At 52.1% G+C, this 16,906-nt stretch overlaps 4 protein-coding genes across 4 annotated transcripts, besides 5 other annotated features; 2 read left to right on the forward strand and 2 right to left on the reverse strand.

Annotated features, from left to right (window-relative positions):
* Positions 1-1,150: 1,150 nt before the first annotated feature.
* On the forward strand, positions 1,151-2,272 carry BO72DRAFT_514478 (thioesterase family protein; the record flags this gene model as incomplete). Its single annotated transcript, XM_040949521.1, has 2 exons — positions 1,151-1,245; positions 1,363-2,272. 2 exons carry the CDS (start codon positions 1,151-1,153, stop codon positions 2,270-2,272), a joined length of 1,005 nt encoding a protein of 334 aa, XP_040799248.1.
* Positions 2,273-2,690: 418 nt separating this feature from the next.
* BO72DRAFT_498378 (uncharacterized protein) lies at positions 2,691-3,193 on the forward strand (the record flags this gene model as incomplete). Its single annotated transcript, XM_040948768.1, has 2 exons — positions 2,691-2,897; positions 2,978-3,193. 2 exons carry the CDS (start codon positions 2,691-2,693, stop codon positions 3,191-3,193), a joined length of 423 nt encoding a protein of 140 aa, XP_040799249.1.
* A 1,266-nt stretch (positions 3,194-4,459) lies between these two features.
* On the reverse strand, positions 4,460-6,255 carry BO72DRAFT_514480 (tannase and feruloyl esterase; the record flags this gene model as incomplete). The annotated part of the gene is made up of 3 exons (XM_040949522.1): positions 4,460-4,963; positions 5,000-5,601; positions 5,661-6,255. The coding sequence occupies 3 exons, from the start codon at positions 6,253-6,255 to the stop codon at positions 4,460-4,462; spliced, it is 1,701 nt and encodes a 566-aa protein (XP_040799250.1).
* A 1,794-nt stretch (positions 6,256-8,049) lies between these two features.
* Positions 8,050-8,085: a sequence feature (Protein overlapping with rRNA (BO72DRAFT_478984, RAK75241.1) was converted to a misc_feature.).
* Positions 8,086-8,439: 354 nt separating this feature from the next.
* Positions 8,440-9,130: a sequence feature (Protein overlapping with rRNA (BO72DRAFT_478984, RAK75241.1) was converted to a misc_feature.).
* Positions 9,131-9,197: 67 nt separating this feature from the next.
* Positions 9,198-10,010: a sequence feature (Protein overlapping with rRNA (BO72DRAFT_478984, RAK75241.1) was converted to a misc_feature.).
* A 68-nt stretch (positions 10,011-10,078) lies between these two features.
* Positions 10,079-10,555: a sequence feature (Protein overlapping with rRNA (BO72DRAFT_478984, RAK75241.1) was converted to a misc_feature.).
* Positions 10,556-11,033: 478 nt separating this feature from the next.
* Positions 11,034-11,095: a sequence feature (Protein overlapping with rRNA (BO72DRAFT_478984, RAK75241.1) was converted to a misc_feature.).
* A 2,397-nt stretch (positions 11,096-13,492) lies between these two features.
* Positions 13,493-15,164, reverse strand: BO72DRAFT_351616 (putative class V chitinase; the record flags this gene model as incomplete). Its single annotated transcript, XM_040940697.1, has 5 exons — positions 13,493-13,934; positions 13,996-14,275; positions 14,334-14,474; positions 14,528-15,036; positions 15,118-15,164. Coding segments are annotated over 5 exons (1,419 nt in total), but the record flags the coding sequence as incomplete, so codon positions are not given.
* Positions 15,165-16,906: the final 1,742 nt, after the last annotated feature.

Below are 16,906 nucleotides of genomic sequence, written 5' to 3' on the forward strand. Positions count from 1 at the left end.
TCTCTGTTCAGCTACACCATTTTAGTACTAGGCAGCGGAATCGAAGAAATGTAGACTGTGATCATTTTTGAGATCGTAAAGTGGTCTTTCGTAGACTGAGATCACGTCCTTTTCTCCAAGCGTAAGTGGAATTTCATCGAGTTAAGAAATGGCAAGCGCCAACCAGACAGCGCTTTGAGATATATATGGCAGGAATTGTTTGACCCGATGCCCCATCTCCACTTGGGTGAGATCGGCCTTATAATTTTGATCAGCTTACGATTTCATGGTCCGTTAGATCTTTGAGCTTACAATTGACCCCACATCCCAAAGTACCATGGTTCCCAATCAACTGTGGGGAAGGGCGCCGCTGCCCGCACTTCATAAAGGGGGGGGGGGACACGGACACTTAGAGCCTTGAGGTCTTGTCATCGATATCGCAGTTATAATCATGCTACTAAAAATCTAATACTTGTGTTTAAATTATGATCATTATCCCCCGAGCAACTATTATCCCTTGGAATGTTTTAGGTAATTATCACACGTTCGAATAGTCCGTTATGTGCCGCCTCTACACGGATTGTCTCCGTTTTGCACTGCTGTAAGATAGGGTTGGCGGACGGGCGGACCGAGGTTAAGCCGGGATGATTAGTGAACATACGTGCACAAAATACATGGTGGCAAGGGGGCAGCGTATCGTCATTCTGTCTGCAATGGACCTAGAATTCCTCTGTTGAGATACTACCTTGTAATTGGCCTCTGATGGTGAGTTTTGTCGCATGTTGTTCCGCTATGTCGACTGTGTTTTCCTTGATTCCACCAATTGGTTGGTGGAGTCTCCGTAGCGTGACTTCGGACCGATAGCATTATCGTACCGTACCGTACCCTAGATATACATCACATCGAGACTAGAACCCCAACCCTCACATTAACTGGTGCTGATAACGCGCCAATCCCTTGCAAGTGAGCTGCCGAGGTTGAAATGCTTGCACTTATGCTGACGAGATGACGTGACTGGCCGGCAGCTCTGATCTAGTGAATTGCCTCTCCTGGCTCCGTGAAAACAAAACTGCTGCACATTTCCGCTGGAATCGAGTCGTCTTGCGGATTATCACCATCCTTGTACTGTGCTGTATACTGTAATTAGGCCTGTCATCCTTGATCGAGGACAATGGCAGAACCCGCGCACTCCTCGCTCTTTGAAAAAGCGATGGCCGTGACCCCGATCGGTCCCAACACCTACTCTGCATGGCTTGACCCGGCCTGGTGTATTGGGAAGGGTAAGAAAAACCGAACCCCTCACCTGCGGTATGCAAGATCCCGGCAGAGGCTAACAACAGTGACTGGAATCGCTGCAGTACCACACGGTGGCTACACCATGAGTATTTTTTATCGAACCGCGGCTGTGCACTTCGCTCGCAAACAAAGCAGAGCCGAACCGATTGCTCTGCAACTGTCGTTCCTGCGACGGACACTCGCCGGTCCCGCTGTCTTGACCGTCCAGGAAATCAAGATCGGGACGAGGATCAGCACGATCCACGTATCCCTATCGCAACCCCGCAACAACCCCGGCCCTGCGGCAGGAACCACGCCGGAAGTGCAGGACGAGAAGGACCATGGGCGTGAGCTCGAGGTGAAAGTGGTCGGATATATCACCGTGAGTCCACCAGCGTACGAAGTGGGTCCGGCCGTGACAGGCCCTTGGCAGGCTACTCTCTCTCCACCCGAGGTCGACTTCCGTGCCTTAGCGGAGAAAGGAGGCGACGGTGCATGGGTGCGCAACCAGTCCCCTCCGCCTGGACTGTTTGCAGCGGGACATGCGGAGCTCTTCTTCCCGGTGTTTACCCTCGCGTCAGCCAAGACACTGGAGGACCAGGTGAAGGGGGTGGTCGAACAATGGGCGCGCTTCACGCCGGGAGGGGAACCCGCTCGGTGGTCGAATGAAGCCGTGCTGTACTTGGCGGATATGTTTCCTCCTGCATTGAACCGGATGGGTGCGATGGAGATACAGAGGCTAAAGCAGGCCGGTGCGATTTCCGCAGAAGCTAAGGCTGGGCCGTTCTGGTATCCCTCCGTCACCTTGAATGTGGATTTGAAGACCCGGCTTCCGGCAGAGGGGGTCGAATGGTTGCATTCGCATGTCGTGACGCGGATGCTCCGTGGAAGTCGGGCGGACTTGGAGGTGGTCATCCACAATGAACAGGGGGAGCTGGTGGCGACGAGTACACAGGTGGCTTTGGTGGTTGATGCGGCGAGAAATCTGAAGGGCAGGGAGGCTTCTGAGAGATTATAGTTCTGGTAGCATGAATTGCCTGTGTATGGACAATCACTTGAGCATAAAGCACTCGCTCACTAGCCGAACAGAAGGATCAGTAGAGTGTCGTGAGAAAGTGGGCGTAAGCGATTCACAATTCGTTCTCTGCACCACGCCGACGCTACACCCAATGATGTTGCAGCCTAAGAATAAATGTCACTCTCAATAGCGCTCAATTCCTCGGCACTTGATCTAATCAATAATGACGCCGAGGTATGCGAACTGAAGCAAGAAAAGCAGGGAGCGTGCGCAGCAAGAAGACCCAACCCCGGATTAAGACACGATGCACGCAGGAATGAGAACATATAAAATCTTGTTCATGGCTATTCACCGGAGTTACTTCGGAAGGCAGCACTCCATATCCGACCCCAAATCACACCAACAGTAGAGCAGAACAATGGCTCCAAGCACCACCTACCAATACCAACCCATCATAACCGCCGAGGCAGACCTCCCTACCGCCCGCAAACGCCGCACCATCTACCTCCGTCCCTTCCTCCTCTTCTACCTCAGCTCCCTCGTGGCAGAGACCATCTTCCTGGCGGTCGGCGTCTTCATCATGAGCGGCACCCGCGACCTCTTCTATAAGGTCCTGTGGACGCTCGTCTTCTGCCCGCTGGGCATGGGCGGCGCCATGGGGGGCTGATTAACCTGTTCATCGTCGACCACCACTACGGCAAAAAGGCGGCGCATTTCACGGGCATCCTCTCGTTGCTGGTGCTCAGCAGCTGCAACTATCTGTGCTACAATCTGGATCGGAATTTTGGGTGGTTCGGGGCCACTGAGCATCCGATGTGGTTCCATTGGCGGTATCCGATGATCTGGGGGGTGGGGTATGCGAACGGGTTGCTGTTATTTACGGATGAGGGGCAGAAGAAGTTGGCGCGGTGGGGGCTTTAGATTACTTCAGGTTCCTGCTGGGACTGGACTTCGATGGGCGCTGGAGGCAACAAGGAGCTAATATGGGTCTGGAAATCTGCCACGGTTTTCGGGTAGAGGGGGACAACTAGCCTCTCGAGTGCACCCTATGCTATAGACCATGTGGAGAGAAGAAACAAATGATTGCTGAAAATATGAGGGAAAGCACGTCATCATAAGATATCCTGGTTGTAACACCTTTGGCTTGAGCCTTTGCAACAAATGACGATTGTGTGCTGAGGACTTTCTCTAAAGTCTGCTTGTAAGATGTGTCTTATTAGTCGAGAATACTCTCTTTCACCTGTAGCAATAATAGCAAATGGATGCTGGGGTCAATGTCTAGAATCAAGTTGATTATACATCACACCACGCGGGCTCCCCGCAATGGTGCACTGCTGTGGCGAACCGGGAATGAACTCAGACCTTGGCAGAGATATTTGGAATACTAATCGAGCTCTTTTCCGGTAGATCGAGCTTTACGAATGGTCGGAAGCATTGTCACGGAAAGAAAACATAAAGATCTTGGCCCCTTGGTACGTATAGTAGGAGGAGTAAAGAGGATCTTCGCGCACTAAGTTAGGCCCTTGCTCTCACCAGAGGGAAAGACAGGTAGCTGGCTGATTCTGTTCTCGGTCGGTATGTGCCGCACAGTATAAAGTTCTGGGCAAGGGGGAGGGGGGGCCCCTTGAGGGACGAATTCCGCCTTTTTGTGGCCTTAACTTCTTTGATCACTGCGACGCGGAGCAGGGTGCTGCGTTGAAGGGCTAGGTAGTTGAGTGGATACGCTGGATGAATTAGAAACATATCGAAGAAGCTGAGAGTAGATGGGGAGGGGGAGTCATACTTAATCTAAAACAAGAAGGGCTTAGTTCTCAGAAGCCTAACTCGGAATGCGTACTACCTCGGAAATAATTTCCAAATTTGATTATGGTGTCCAGGGGTGAAGCTCGGGATGACGGAAGGGGTGACGAGGCCACGGTCCACACGTTGAGAAGTGGAGCACCACTCTGTTCAATAATATTATCTATGTCTACTATAGGACAAAATGGATGCACATTAGCATCGAAGATGTTAAAGGTAAATGGAAAAAGGTGAAATCGCATAGAAAATGAAGACAAGAAGAAATTGGCCAAGTAACGCTCGACGGGGTAATCCGTGGAGACTCTCCCTATACCCCAGGGATTATACGGCGCTGGAAGCGATCCACATTTGGGGTCTAGAAGACAACAAGTCTAGTAGACAACAAGTCTAGTAGACAGGCAGCTTGAAAGCAGGGAAAGTGTAGTAGAAAGTATCGGCTCCCTCGTCGTCGCTCTCGCACTTCCACGCATCCTTTTTCCAAACAGGCCGCTTGGGGAACTGGCAGAGCTGCTGCACTTCCCCATCGTACGCGCCCGCATCGACCGTAGCGTTGAGACCGGTAGGCTGGACCCCGCTCTCAACCCACTTGATCATAGTGGCCATGTTGTCCTCGGGGAAGGGGCCGTTGGGCTGCAGGCTGTTGCGGGCGCAGTGGGCGGCACCGGGCACCAGATACAGCTGGTACCACTCCTTCATCTGCTCGATCGCCTTGGAAGAACCCAGGCTGGGGTACATAATCTTCATCACCGACTGCCAGTAGTGGACGGACGATGCGGTGGGGACACTGGGGTCGGATTCGCCGTGGTAGTGAATGAGCTTGCCGCCGGAGGACTGGAAGGTAGTAAGGTCGGGCAGGGTGGTCTGCAGAGTATCCATGTAGAGAATCATCGCCTCGTTCATCCACGAAACCAGAGTATCGTAGGTGACGTTGTTCAGATTATCAAGGTTATCGACCTCAAGCAGCTCAATGAAGCGACCGACGAATTCTCCGCCGGTGGAGGGAATGTCCAAACCCCAGGACTTGGTGGAGTTATCGTACTCGGTTTCTGCATCGGTAAACTCGGCACCAATACGGTAGGAGAGGTAAGCCCGCTCGCCCTGGGAGTTGAACAGTCCGTCGTAGATGGCCTGCGCGACGGCCACACCTTCCGCAGTTACATTACCGCGCTGCGCCGGAGTGGTAGTAGTCTGGGTGCCGTCGTTACGCTTACCAAAGTTGAAACCGAGAGAGGTACTGGTGGTCGCGGCGCAGTAATAGGACTCGCCGATCACGGAGGTCAGGTTGAACTCCAACTGGCACAGATCGGAGCGGGAGATGACTCCATCAGAGCGTCCATCGAGAGGATCACAGGCGCTGATGGTCGCGTTCACGATCTTCTCCAGTTCACAGGGAGGGGGGAAGTAGTCGAGCGTCTGCTCGACGACAGCGGAGAAAAGGTGGTTCACCTGCTGCTGGCCGTAGCGGAAGGCCGGGGCTCCGATGACGGCGCCGTCGTACAGGTCTCCGTAGCGCTGGATCTGGCTCATACCTGGGACAAAACGAGAGGATCAGTATGTCCCAGCGTTCATTTGCATTGGTAAGACCCACCTTCTCTGCCGCCATCCGAGCACCCCTCGAAGTAAGTGTACACCTTGGCCTCATCGTCTAGGTTGTAGAACGCCCGAGTCAAAGGCTTTCCGACCGTAGTCATCTCACCCAAGCCCTTGTAGGCAAACATGAAGATTGGGTCCCAGTTGATGGTGCCGTTGCCGAGGAGGTTGACTTCGTCGACGGTGGTACCGGAGAGGGCGCCGTAGCCAGCATCGGTGGCACCACCCACAGCTCCATACTCCAGCCCTCCAGTGATGCTGGTGCTCAGAGTGTAGCCGAAGCCACCAGCCACGTAGAAGCGGTTGGCAAAGATTTCAGGGCTGGGGAAGCCGTAGTTGAGGACGACCTCATCGCTGCTGCCGGTGTGGACATAGGAAACGGAAACGTCGCAGTATTCGTAGCCGGAGCTGGTGGCAGTCTTGGCTGTCACGGAGGAGGGAATCATGTCAATGCCGAGGAGAGTGCCATTGGCAGGAAGTGCCGACTGGACGTGAGCGACGGTACAGAGAGTGGCAAGCGACGAGGAATTGGTGGCGCGGGCAGTTGCTGCCAGAGCAACGGCGGCCGCGGCAGCACGCGAGTATTGACGCATGGTAGGAAGACTTGACAATGGAGGAAAAAGAAAGGATAAAGAGAGTGAGCGAAGGACTGTTTGGATAATCAAGCCACCGTGAAATGAAGGATGGGAGCCTTTCTTATAGGAGTGTGCTGTACTGGTAGTTGTAGTACTACTCGGAGATACACGTGTAGGTGCAATTCGGAGATTAGATGGGAGATCAGAGGTCACCACTGCCAAGCTACGAACGCGCGTCCAGAACTGGTTCAGAACTTCAGATATGGTAAAGACCCACCGATTGACCCAGGGGGTTAATTAAGCTTCATCAGTTGTCTCACGATGAGGACTAGCCAAACAATTAAGCTTAAATTCTTTTCCGTGCCGTCGTCCGGTGGCCAGCCCTAGTTACCTTCTTGACTATGCAAGCTGACGGGCATAGTGGCCACCAGGGCGTATTCAGTGTTTATGCGGCCTGTCATAAAGTCAACTCACTCATTAACGTTCAATAAGATCAGTGCTTCAGGTTTTAAGGTTGCATTTGGAGCAGAAACATAAATTCAAAAAAGCGTAAGCCGGTGGATCTTAGGGTCCACTCGCCACCGGTGACCGAGAAAGCATTTATCCGGATGATGCTCCAGGCTCCAGGCTGCAGCCAATGCCTTCCGGATCAGGTTCGAATCCCGGTCCGAGATTCATCGGCGGTTCTGTTTCTTTCATCCCACCGAGAGGGTTAGCAGAAGCTGGGCTCGAGTCAAGTTTCAGGGACTTGCCCTGTTCGGGCGGACGGCTGAATCTTCATCGATCGTGAGGATGTGCTGAAACGGCTTGCACTGCATATTTCCCCACTTATCTTGCTTTCGGTACCTGAAGAGTCTGGGACATATGTTTACCATGCGGTGGGCCCGCGTAGAAGTGGAGGGCTATTTTCTTTCATTCAAGCACTCGACCAAATAACGGATACATATATTGGACACGAGTAACGGGGGAACAATGCGGCGGATTGCATAAAAGGTGAAGGGCTTCGCCTTCGGCGATCAAGTGTGTGGTATGGCATCAGGAACGTTCAAGATATTGGTTCTAAACAAGGCCCATACCACCATTAAATTTCGTGACCACCTAGCCTCTACGGAGGAATTCCCAGCAGTCTTTTTAATGGCGTTATATGTATGGTATTGCTCATCTAGGTCGCCTTCAAAAAGGCGGGTCGATTCTCATTCACTCTGCTGCCGGTGCTGTTGTCAGGCTGCCTACCCGCTAGCCTGTGATCGGGGCGCCGAGAGTTGCTCTTTGCGAGAAAGCTGGGATTTCTGGCGCCGGTGACTCTGTACCTCGAGACGACGTTGACGTTTGGCCCGCCGCTCATAGATACATCCTGTTGATCCTCATGTTCCGGGCAGGCTCGCTTATGTTTCCAGATTATTGCCCAAGTCTCTGGTTAGCATCCTTTTCTCTTGCACGGGCGACCATCTTCTTTTGAGGTGATGTCGTAGGGCTTTGCGAACCTCTTCATGCATCCATAGACGTATCTTGTTACTATATATATCGGACATGACCATGCCCGACACATTTTGCTGCCAGGGTAGTTTCAAAAGAAACATGAGCTTGTAGTAAGATATAGAATCAGCACTCAGAGAGCCCTCGAAGCGCATTCTGGATCTAGCGCAATTGACTGCGTCTGACATGGGATACTCCTGCTTGGCCGCTCACTCCTACAAATACTACAGTTGGTATGTAAATGCTGTGTTACATAATTCTAGCACATACGACCACAGGGTGTGGAAAACAGGGCTTCCCGTCCGCTCAGCCGTACTTAAGCCACACGCCGGGAGGTTAGTAGTTGGGTGGGTGACCACCAGCGAATCCCTTCTGTTGTATGTTTTTGTCTTTTTGCAATTTCCATTGCCTACTAACGTTACTATTTATAAAAGCTTTGCTGGGTGTGTCTTGTATGCTTAAGTATTCCCCCTCAGTTAACCTCATCCCGTTTACAGACCCACTCTATCTTTGCCAACCCTAAAAACCTAGTCTCCGCGGCAGAGTCTTCAAGGAACCCCACATTCGACGCGCCCGCGGCTCCCTTCCCTTTGAACCCTTTGGTCCTGCCATCCGTGCAGGGAGCATAAGCATCTCGTTCCGCTCGGGCGAGCGCAACCCGGTATCCGTTGAGAAGGTCAGATAGGGTTGGTCCTGGGGACCCGACACGACGACCCCGATGCTGACGGGAAAGAGATGGGCGTCAACGTCATCCGAGGGCCGTCCCGAGCACAGCGCTTCGATGTGAGCGCTGCTTGCGCCCCATGCAGGGAACCCTGCCGGCACATCATGATGGTGTCGCACTAAAGAATGCAGCAGCAGGCCTGCCACCATAACGACCCCGCAGAGGGTTGCCAGAACAATGGGCAGAAGGGCGTACCCGACGGTCGAACCGGAGAAGTGCGGGAAGTTGACCTTCTCGCCGTTGGTGTCGAAGCCGATGGTCTGCACCACGAAGAGACTCTGTGAGACGAGCCAGTGTAGCAGGATCATGGCGATGGTTAGCGTGAGCGAGTAGGTGAGGGGCAGGGAAAGGAGATAGGACGAGCGCTGCATGCCCCGCGGGGTTGACACGCGAAGAGCCTTCTTCCCGTCCGGCCGGAGGAAGCGCACCCACTGGTCGGCGACGAGCTGGTGCGTCAGGATGTTGTTGTAGAAGAGGTAGAGGAAGCTGACGAGGAGCTGGATGATGTTGGCCAGGAAGACGCACTCCATCAGGCTGTAGTTGCTGGTTTCGCTGTTCATGCCGAGGAAGCCTGGGTTGAGCCCGAAGCCGAGTTGCACGATGGATGGGAGGCTCATGTCCAGGCCCCGGCCTTTCCAGAAGACCACTGAGTCGACCAGTATGGCTAATGGAGCGGCTATACCTAGCATGAATCTGTTGTTTCTCGGTTAGCACTGCAATGTACATCGGTTCGGCCTCTGGGTGCGGGAGGGAAACTCACAAACTCAACGATATTGCCCAAGCCTTGCGATGGATGGTCTTGAACCATGATACACTCTTCTGAGCGCGCCAGACCTGTGGGTATACATGGACCACTTGCGAGTTTGACATATCACCAGGATACTCCAAATATTCTGCAACCGCGTCGCCCATCAGAACCATAGTCTTCTCCGTGTAGCGTCGAGCAGACTTTGTGCGGTACGACCACCAAACCCTTAAGATAAAGCCGCATTGAAGTACTGTGCACGCACTCACAACAGCAAAGACCTGTGTTCCATAGTGCAGTCCGCACCGCTGGCTAATATCGCTCTCGGCCCCGACAAGGCAGTGATCGACCTTGACCCAGAATGGCCATCCCGGCCGGCCTTCCTCCTGGTGAGCCCACGCGACAACCGCCCAGTCATCGATAAAAGTACTGGCCCATTCGCGCGTGCACAGGCGGTTGTAGTCTGGTAGGTTGTACGCCCCGCAGATCCACCAGGGGGCATGGCTCCAGACATCCCACCCTGTAACCCAGCCGTCGAGCAGGGTGCGGTTGTAGTTCTGCGCCGCGGTGATGTTGGCTGCGACGACCACTAATGGTCCTTTGGTCGTAAGACCGTCGATGTACGCATCGATGCACCCTTGTTTGTCGAGATGGGTGAAGTTGGCCATTTGGTTGTAGAGGTCGTGTACCGCAGACCAGTTCTTGTCGGAGAGAGTGGGCGGGATGGAATCCAAGGCCCAATCCCGCCCTACCGTCTGGAAGTCGCTCGTCACTGTGGCTGTTGCATAGCTCACGACTGGGGTTGATGTGAAGGTGAGCGAGTTCCAGCTAGAACAGCGCAGACGCTGGGTATCAGCATTCACCCTATCATAGGAACAGCAACCGTAAGAACTCACAATAAATGCAAACAAATCGACAACACCCCAAGCCCTATCCACTTGAATAATCTCCCAGACTTGATCCAGCGCAGATTGCGAACACTCTGAACCCCGATGTCGAGCGATACCCCACGAGCATGTGCCACGTCCATCTCCCGCCGAGACGGGGCAACTAGAATCTGCATACAGTAGCTCCCCGCCCCGAGGAAAAGCGACGACAGCACGTTGAGAGCCACGTGGGCGGCGCTATTGATGCTCGTCATCTCCGTGCAGTCACCCATATGGATGGTCCCGATGCCTCGTTCATCTGGGGGGAAGAACACCCAAAAGCAGATCAGTGTCACCACATTCGCCAGACAGATGACGGCCGCCGTGATGAATTGGTTGCGTAGCATGGTCGACTGCTTGGATGCGGCGCTTTTGCGCGTGGTGGATCGCACATGGTGCTCGTCGACCTCGGGGATATACTTCCCGAGCAGCCCTTTGCTGGCGTATCTGGGATACGGGGTATCTGACGTGTTGTGGGCCTCATCGTTACTGGAATCAGTCTTTATGGTCTCCGCTTCAGTCTCGTTTTCATTTGCGATAGAGATCCCTGGCGTTAAAATAGCGGGGTATCGTGTTGCTGTGGTTGGTGAAAGGAGGGGCTCGTCTTCGTGTGCCGGCCCCGCATCGGGTAGGCAGTTCATCTCAATGCTGTGCCTGGGATCCATCGCCGGTCATCAGAGCGTCCACTCGCGCAACAGTGACAGCAAGTCTTCACGTTGCGAGAAGCTTCAACGTTCCCAGCCACCGCCATAGCGAACCCACATCACGACTGTATGCCAAGACCCCGGCGCTAGAGCAATGCGGTGCTAAGGGCTCTGCCACTCCCCGTAGCCTTATCAACCTGATCGTTCGCGTGGTAGCTAACCTAATCCATATCTTGGCATACTGAGCTATCTTATGCTTGCCAATCACACACTGCACACACCGGTGACGGCCCGGAGCTCGTGCTTGGCGGTGGCCTAAGCACTGAATGCCAAGAACAGACATCAGCGAACATCGAAACACGGTGCACATATAATTATTGGCTTACATGCAGACGCTATTGATAGTTGGATTCCCTAAATTTCAGATATGCGGAATGCCCTTATATTGACTAGAAATCGGAGGCAACCGCTCGTCAGCGAAGCAAAGCACCTACTAGGGTAGAGCATGATACTTAGCCTTGCCGACATTGCCGAAACGTATACAGACAAAAATCAGAAAAAGAAAGAGTAAGGTGATGACTGCAGCTTATTTGCGTTTCTGTCTGCAGTCTTCTCGATACTGGCTGCAAAGCTGTAAAGTCAAAGCAAGCATTCGCGCTGAGGGCGTTCGAGCTTGGGAGCGGCTAGGGCAGGCTCAGGGTAACAATCTTTGAGATCGAGTTAATGTACAATGTTTCCGCTCCAGAAAGCTGACTTAAAATTACGGCCATGCTTTTCACTAGATCAGTCCTGCCGGCGGGTGACTGGAGTGAGACCGAATAATTTGGCTGTCACACCATTTTCGCAAGCTACCAAGCTCCGCACGAGCCTCGGTGTCGAGCATGGCGGGCGATTACAGCCATAAAGTTGGGTGATTTGTTTCTGATGTACAAATGAAGTGTGAAATACCTTTTTATATGCAGACTTCATCATATACGTCACTGTACTATTTATTTTGGGGTTTTATGCATGTAGGAGATAGCATGTATGTCTATGCGCGTGGAACAGAACAGGTGAAAGCGAAAAAGTATCGATAGTAACTATTTGAAAGCTAGAGGAGGCAACAACTAACGGGAGACAAAGATCAGATGAAGATAAATTATAGATGCAGCAGGCAAACTGAGTTCCCAATTCGATGTACTGTAGTTATAACCAATATTGCAGTCGTCAGACACATTTACAGGCCGCCATACGAGGTTTACCTCAAGATCAAAATGTTCACCACGATTTCAGGTACCAGGTTGGGCTTGCTCGCGGGTAAGCAAATTCAATGGTGATGGGAGGTCCCACTTCTTCTATGTCGCTCGAAGTGGTTCCGAACCCCTCTGCCCGTCTCGATCGGTTGTGAGGGAACTACCACCTTCCTAGAGTCGGTTCGCGACGAGCCTGGTGTCGCTTCCAGCGAAGTTGTGAGCACGACCGGGGCGCTGGAGATTGTATCACTCACACCACGATCATGGTCTTGATCGCGAAGCCGTCCCATCTTCTTCAGCTCCTTCTCACAGTCTGTGGACTCGCATCTGATGAGACCCATGTCCTCAAACACTTCTTCCGGGGTTGCTCGACGAGACGAGTTCCCTTCATCCACTACCCAGAAGTCAGAGCTCTCCCGTTTCGCAATATTTCTCCCGATTCGAGGCGCAGTCTTCCCCTGGGTAAGCGCAGCAACTGGGGGGAATGCGTAGGCGGCCGAATTATGCTGCTGCTGGACTGCCACGTACCAAGGGTCGTTGGTGAATAGAGCAAATCCTGGATCGTCCGTAATCACCACCGGCAGGCAGGGATTGTCGCTCATGGAATAGCCCTGCACATTGGTGAACTCCATGACCAGCCCGTTCAAAGTGTATATTGTCGAGACAATCTCGGTGCACGTGCTGCTGGTGATCGGCCCACCCTGGGTGGTGGTCGTCTTGCGGGACTGCGCACAGCCCCCATTCCACAGCTTTCCGACGCCACGATTCTCGCTTCCGGGTAGGAAGCGGATCCATTGAGTGTATGGTGATCCGGTTCTTTCCACATATGCGAAGGGCGGATATTCGTCGAGATCACAGCGGTTGTACTTGTAGCGGGCGGGGAGATTAGGGACCCATGACCGCCATGCAGCATCATGCTGCTGGGTCCAGGTAGATGTGGCTGTGCGACTGACCAACTTATTGACGGGGCAAACCAGCGTGGAATACTGGTGTAAGTCGATCACCGAGCTATAGTGTGCGCATGCCTGAGGGTATCTGTTGCCATCGCAAGTGACGGTTTTCGGGCTCGAGGTGAGGGTGGTGATGGTGGTGTGAGATGTGGTAGTCGTGGTGCATGCTTGGGCCGTCACTGATGCTGGATAGACCCGGTTTTGCTGGGGTTGAAACTGCCCGTTCGCATTCCAGTGACCGGGAATGTTGTTCACGAGGTAGTTCCCCGCGGCTACTAGAGAAAGAAAGCCCACTATGGCCCAAAAGCATTCTTGGAATGTGCTCAGATCGGGGGCGTCTTTCAGGAGTCGGACAGACGTTGCATCTTTGCGAACAACGCCCAGTCCACCTGTAAGGGCATTGTTGACATTGGTCTGTGGACAAACCGCGAGGGAATTGGTGTAAATCTCTTCGCAACAGTAGCTGGAGAAGTGCCCGGTTTTACAGCCAGTGCTTGCGCCACCAATGTGCGTATTCTGGGCGAGTAGAATGGTACCTGCAGGGCACGTTTGGGAACAGCCTTTAGCCTTTCCGTACCACTGGCAATTGACTGCCTGAACATCGGATTCCACGCAGAGGCCGCGATTGAATCCTTTCCCTCCACCGTGACACCCATCGCCCGTATAGACACCTTTGTCGGCATCGTACACCTTTCCGTGGCCCGTTGTCCACAGCGTAAATCCTGCGTTACACTGAGGCTCAGCAGCACAGTCAGTCCAGTAGGAAACCAGGTTGACAGCATTTTGGGAGCTCGTTGCCGACAGCTTTCTGACTGCAAAAGCAGGATTTGCAGAAACGTCGTCCCCTATCAGCTCTAGTCCAGCTGCATTCAAGTTCACGGATGCTTGCTTGGAAGTATTGTCGTCCATGTCGACTGACCAGACCATGCGTCCGCCTAAGCATTTCTCGTTCGCAAATGTCCTCTTAAGATCAAGCGTCTCCGAATCGTCATATGATACCCTGGAAATCAAGTGGTTCAGCGCTCGGTTTTGATGAGAAAGTGTAGTTTCCCTTGATTTACCATTGGTTCTCATTCCAAACAATGTATTTAATCCCGGCTGCTTCATCAAAGGTCGGCGTGAGGCCATGCTCGGAAATCACCCCCTGAATCTCCGCATCTGATAGGATGCCGGATGTGGCTGTGCATTGCCCAGGATCACCACCACTACTGAACGGACATCCAGGGGCGGTGCAAGATGTATCAGACAGAGTGAAAGACCGGCCGTAGAATGCTTCTCCGAGCACTACCTTCTGAGGATCGATTTCATTGCGCCAGAGTAGATCGAGCCCTTCCTTGATCTCTAAAGTCCCGAGGGTCACCATCGAAGTATTCTACGGTATGAGAAGGACAATACACACCGGTCAAATTTGTGTGTGGCTGCACGACAGACTTTGTATAAGGACTATTGCCATCCCACGTGCCATGGATATCATAGCTCATAAAATGAAACCAGTCAACATAGGGTTCCATTCCCGACACGTCAAAACCTTGAAGATACCCTATGGTGCAAAGTCAGAGGTGAAAACGGGCTTGTAGGTAACAGATAACAAACAATATGAGGAGGGCAAGGTGACCGTAACCGTATATCTATTCCCGCAAGCTGCCTTCAGCTCTTTGACAAGAGCGACATAATTTTCTGTGTCCGCCGCAAGACCACCTCTGTCCGATGCGGCTGGATATTCCCAGTCCAGATCAATCCCATCAAAGCCGTAGCTCGCCATGAAAGAAATCACCGAGTTAATAAAGGTTGATCTTGTCGCTGAGGTACTGACCATATCTGAAAATATCGTTCCGCCAGCATCCCAACCCCCCACCGAGATCAGGGTGTTCAGACCTGCACGGGACTGCTTAAGCCCGGTGAATCTGGGATATAGTTCTGTGTCGAACGAATTCCCTTGCGCAATTCTATAGTCGGAGCCAATGAGCGCAAATGCATAGATAAGATGTGTCCAGAGTCCCGGGTCGATGTTCTCCGGACTCCAGGAGTTGCACGTGCGCGTGTAAGCCGAGCTCGAGTAGTATCCAATTATCCGCGTATCGCTACTCGAGCCAGAGCAAGACCTACCAGGAGAGGATTGAATGTATAAATATTTAGTTCAATTAAATGAAAGAAGAAGACAAACGGTTGTAGGTCCGACTCACGGTTCATTCACCTCATCACATCCTGTAATGCACCCTGTTCCACAGAACTCATCTGTTGTTCCGCAGAAGCCATACTGCGAGCAGCACACCTGCAAGGGACAATCATAACTATCGGTATCGGCGTACGCTATGCCATGTCAATATAGCGCATACGAGGAATTATCTCCGATAAATAGTTCACTCACGACCGCATTCCGCCTTTGCATCGCAGGAACTGGTACAGTTCCCCTCGCCACAGAAGGTAGGTCCGAATCCACAAAACCCACTGGTACTACAACATCCCGAAGTACAGTCTTCGGTGGACGAGCAGCTTCCACTGGGAATGTTGGCAATGGCCAGCTGACTGAGCTCCAGAAGGCTAACGAAGAGCAATAGAAGAGGCATCCTGTTGCTTTTGAAAGGCATAGACACGCGCACAGCTTGCAAGGCCAGGAAAGATTATATCTCTTATTCTATCTGCGCCATTGCCTTTCTCTTCAACCTGGCATTGGTCTACTACCACTTTCCCAATTCTTACATTCCCCCGAGTCTAGTCCAGGGTCCGTCAATAGCTGCTAATAGACGGACAGAGATATTCCAATCGGGCCGCTTGCTCATTTCGCTTCCACAATATCAGAAAAGGGGTAAATAATGAATAGCTCAAAATTGAGATTGTAAGATAGAACGACATCAAGGAGTTATACTCAACTGTGAGCTTTCAAGCTCACGCCACCGGGTACCTGATCCTGTCTGTCCCTTGGTTTGGTTACTAGTCTCGGGCTTCTCGGCTTTCCTGCTAAATTTGGGATCGGCATGTCTCGATATGGTAAGGCTTTTAACGCTCAAGATCGCCGTTTGTCGACCATTATAATTTAGTGCAGAGAAGACCCTAAAAGACCCCGGTTCATGGCTAGTGCTTACATGGCTGATTTAGTTGGTTTGCTTCGAGTGGGTTAAAATGACGCTCTGGGCATTTGATTGACGGGATCACTATGACATTCACTTAGTTTCGCTCCTGCAATCTCAACCCACTCAACGTGATCACTATCGGGTTGGCTTAGTGTATCTTCGAATTGAGCGGGTAATTAATTTACTTGTTGGCTCCCGTCGATTGCGTAACGGCCGAAAAAGACTAACAATACTGTTAATACAGCTTATAAAACAGACAGAAGTGATAAAGCAACCTTGGGTTTCTAGTACTTGAAATGTCTCCCCATCTCGTTTTTCTTCTCGTACCTCTCGCATAACTTACAGCAATGAACTCACTATGGTTGTGTTTCGCCCTACTTGGCTTTGGGCAGCTGTCCTTGGCCACGACGCTATATAACGGTGCGCAAAAACAGCTTTTCTCGTCCAACATCACCGATGCCTGCGACGCTGCGTTCAATACCACCATCGACTGCCCAGAGAACGTTATCCAATATGTGACATATCCTATTCAGTCCGTCAGTCAGTGTTTCAAGCGCCTCAATCTGGAAGCTTTCCCCTGTTATTGATACTAGTAGATTGGAACACCTCGTGGATGAACGACTTGTGTACTAGCGAATGCAAGTCATCTTTGGCAGCACTAGCCACAGCTGTAGACACCAACTGCAAAGATAACTTCATTGTGGATAACCAAAATTGGACCTTTCCATACTTCATGAGTCATTTCGAATACAAATACGATCTTATCTGCTTGGCCGATGAGAGCACAAACGAGTATTGCCTGGATGTGGAAGCCAGGTAAGCTTCGAGTGGCGCATTTTTGCGCGCAGGCAAACTAATGAATGTCATTGCGGATTAGTTGGAATATCACTGAGATGATGCT

Source organism: Aspergillus fijiensis (genome assembly GCF_003184825.1).
Source record: "Aspergillus fijiensis CBS 313.89 unplaced genomic scaffold BO72scaffold_40, whole genome shotgun sequence".
Taxonomy (NCBI): domain Eukaryota; kingdom Fungi; phylum Ascomycota; class Eurotiomycetes; order Eurotiales; family Aspergillaceae; genus Aspergillus; species Aspergillus fijiensis.